Genomic DNA, 3673 nt, shown 5'->3' with positions numbered 1-3673 from the left:
ATCCCACCCTCCTTGATAACTATCACCCAATCTCCAAATTGCCTTTTATTTCGAAGATTCTCGAAAAACTTGTATCTAAGCAGCTTCTTGCTGCTGTGGAAAACAATAATACCTTTGAAAAGTTCCAATCTGGCTTTCGTCAGCACCACAGCACTGAAACAGTCCTTCTCAAAGTCACCAATGACCTTTTAATGAATGCAGACTCAGGCATGTGTTCAATTCTTGTGCTGTTGGACATAAGTGCTGCCTTTGATACAATTGATCATGGAATTCTTTTAGATAGACTGAGGCACTGGGCGGGCATATCTGGAACTGCACTAGACTGGTTCTCATCTTATCTGTCCAATAGGAAATTCTGTGTCAGCATTAATAACTTCATGTCATCCTTTTCCCATATCAAGTACGGTGTGCCTCAAGGTTCAATTCTGGGACTAATACTGTTCTCCTTGTACATGCTTCCTTTGGGTGATGTAATCCGCAGACATGGTATTTCTTTTCATTGTTATGCGGATGACACGCAGTTGTACCTCCCTGTCAAGCCTACTGACCTCAGTATGCTGAGTTCTCTGCAGGACTGCCTGTCTGACATAAAAAACTGGATGTCGATAAATTTTCTTCAGCTCAACTCAAATAAAACTGAAATCGTTGTTATTGGGCCCCAACACATCACTAAACAAATACTGCCATCTACTGGTAACCTGTCACAACATATCAAGCCTGTTGCAAGAAATCTTGGTGTCCTGTTTGATAGCAATTTATGTTTTGAGCAACATATCACTAAGCTTGTCCAATCATGTTTTTATCACCTCAGAAATATTGCAAAAATACAATCTATTTTAAATCTTAGTGATGCAGAAACTGTTGTACAAGCTTTTATCTCCTCACGCCTTGATTATTGTAACAGCCTGTTCACTTGTCTTAATCAAAAAACTTTGACACGACTGCAGAATGTACAAAACTTAACCAGGACCAAGAAGTATGACCACATAACACCTGTTTTAGCCTCTTTACATTGGCTCCCTGTTGGTTTTAGGATTGATTTTAAGATCTTGTTGATTACTTTTAAGGCTCTTCATGGCCTGGCCCCAGATTATATTTTAGACCTTGTAATCCCTTATGAACCTTCACGTAGTTTGAGATCTTCGGGCAGGGGTCTCCTGTCTGTTCCTGAGTCCAGGATGGAAACTAAGGGGGACAGAGCTTTTGCTATCAGGGCCCCGAGGCTCTGGAACAACTTGCCCAAAGAAATTAGGTTGTCTGAGTCAGTGTCGTCGTTTAAGTCTTGTCTCAAAAAACACATTTTTATCTGAAAGCATATCCTGATTTTACCTGAACTGGTTGTTTATTTTACTGTTTATTGTATTGCTTTTGTGTATTTTATTTCTTTATATTTCGTCATTCACTGTGGTATTTTATTTCTCTTGTTGTGAAGCACTTTGTACTTTGTTTTGATAAGTGCTCTATAAATATAGTTTTATTATTATTATAAATCAAGGTTCTAAGGATAGAGGGAGTCATATACTATACAGATTGTAAAACCCCTTGAGGCAAATTTGTGATATTGGGCTATATAAATAGAACTGACTTGACTTGACTACAATTGTTTAATGGCACCCAACTGGAAAATTAGCGCCACTGGCTGTTTATGTCCATGAACCAACTGAACTGGAAATTCTGTTAAAATTTGCACTACATTTGGATGGAAACCTGGCTACTGCACACACTACTTCTACTTTTTGAAACAGACAATGATCACTTGAGAATGAGAGAGTCAATCTCATCCACACTGCTTTAAATTAGTAATTAGTTATTATCACATTTAATATTGTAAAGCTGTCCTTTTTTATCTTTTTTTAATTTTCAAAGGTCAGGGTTAAATAATAAAAGAGGTTTTGATGAATACGTAGCTATTGTCCAATTGTAGCATGACATCTGACAGTTGTGTGTGTGTGTGTTCAGTATTTCAGTCCCTACGTGTCAGCAGACATGACTAAAATGGCTCAGGCCTTCAACACCACAGTAGCAGCTCTGGAAGACGAGCTCACCCAGCTCATACTGGAGGGGCTTATCAACGCACGGATCGACTCCCATAGCAAGGTGAAACACACACACAAGAAAATGTTGAAATTAATTTTCATTCATCATTCATTTCTCATTTGAATCATTATAAACTAGTACTCTGACATGTTGATAGATTCTGTATGCGAGGGATGTGGATCAGAGGAGCACCACATTTGAGAAGTCGCTCCATATGGGCAAAGAGTTCCAGAGACGAGCCAAAGCCATGATTCTCCGAGCTGCTGTGCTGCGCAACCAGATCCACGTCAAGGTAGAATACAATACAATACCTCATGTGTGAAGGAGAGGCTGCCAGTCTTCTCCACATGGTGTCATTTGTGAATAGTGATTATACCAAAATACAAAGACTCAGAGAATTTGACAACTATATTGATGGTTAAAAATTATAGTATAGCAGCTTTGAAATTGAAACTCAGTGATACACTTCTAATCTTAAGCAGCAAACACACGTAACAGTGCCTCACTCGTGTTGTGTCCACTCCTCAGTCTCCACCCAGAGAAGGCAGCCAGGGTGAACTGACACCAGCCAACAGCCAGACCAGGATGAGCACCAACATGTGAGGAGGAAGTCCTCTTCAAAGTCTGCATGCTGACTCTGCTGACAACAGCCGCAGAGTAGAGGGGAAGGATCACCCTATCATTCATCAACACCAACCCCCAACCAACCCACCTCCTGTTTTTCTGCTAAAGACAGAAACGACATAACAATATAAAGACTTTAATGTTCTGAAATTATCTCTGTCATCCCCATCAGATGATATGGGGGAAAATCCTTTGTTGGTCTGATGATCTGGAGTTTTGGACAAGAAGAAAATGTGTTGCTTAGCACTTGAGCTTTCATCACTGAGCTGTACGTTAGTGGTGGGAGATGCACTTTGCTCTTCTTACATATTGTGGAGGCCTCATTAACAGAAACAAGGTTTTAAAATAAAAACGCCTACCAAAACATACACTCAACTGGCTGTTTTATGCATTAGCTATGTCATGAATATTCAATCAATAACTGGAACATACTCAGTCAGGACAAATAAGAGAGAGAATGGTGCTGCAACCTCATTTCATTGTGTATGTACTGTATGTGTACTTGTAGTAAACGATCAGTACATCACCACTGCCCCTCAGTATGTAAGGCCATTCAGAATAAGTGTGAAATCAATAAATGTACACAAATGGATCAAAACAACACAGGACATCATTAGTTGTGGAATATTTTTATTTCAGCCTCTTTCTAGTGTATACATGCTAATACTGTATATTCATTATAACATCCTCTACAAAATGTCTTCAGCAGTTGGTTCAGTTGAGTAATTGAAGGCACATGTACTTCAGAATCATTAAGACAATATTAGAAACCACAGATGGAACTATAAACTGAGGACAGGAATTCTATCTCTGTGGGGTTTAAGTGCACAAACACACTGAGCCAGGCAATACAGTAACAAAGTCAAACTTAAAGGCAGGATAAAGGTGGAGTACTGATACTGGGCTTGTGGGTATTCTAGTATTTTTTTTCAGGACGTCATTAGGCTCTCCACTAATGGAATAATGTTGAATGAATTCAGTAGGTGTGGTTGGCCACAGAAACTCCTGAGCC

The 3673-nt window shown here is 39.5% G+C and overlaps 1 protein-coding gene across 1 annotated transcript in view; it reads left to right on the top strand.

Annotated features, from left to right (window-relative positions):
* The window catches only part of gps1 (G protein pathway suppressor 1), a 16034-nt gene extending 13005 nt beyond the window's left edge, over positions 1-3029 (top strand). Inside the window, exons 12-14 of the mRNA XM_044182662.1 lie at positions 1960-2097; positions 2195-2329; positions 2566-3029. Coding sequence (XP_044038597.1) covers positions 1960-2097; positions 2195-2329; positions 2566-2640 — 348 coding nt within the window. The 3' untranslated portion in view covers positions 2641-3029. The remainder of the gene's footprint in view (positions 1-1959; positions 2098-2194; positions 2330-2565) is intronic.
* The last annotated feature ends 644 nt before the right edge of the window (positions 3030-3673 follow it).

This window comes from Siniperca chuatsi, linkage group LG21 (assembly GCF_020085105.1).
Source record: "Siniperca chuatsi isolate FFG_IHB_CAS linkage group LG21, ASM2008510v1, whole genome shotgun sequence".
NCBI classification, from domain to species: Eukaryota; Metazoa; Chordata; class Actinopteri; order Centrarchiformes; family Sinipercidae; genus Siniperca; species Siniperca chuatsi.
This window is presented reverse-complemented; position numbering and strand designations above follow the sequence as displayed.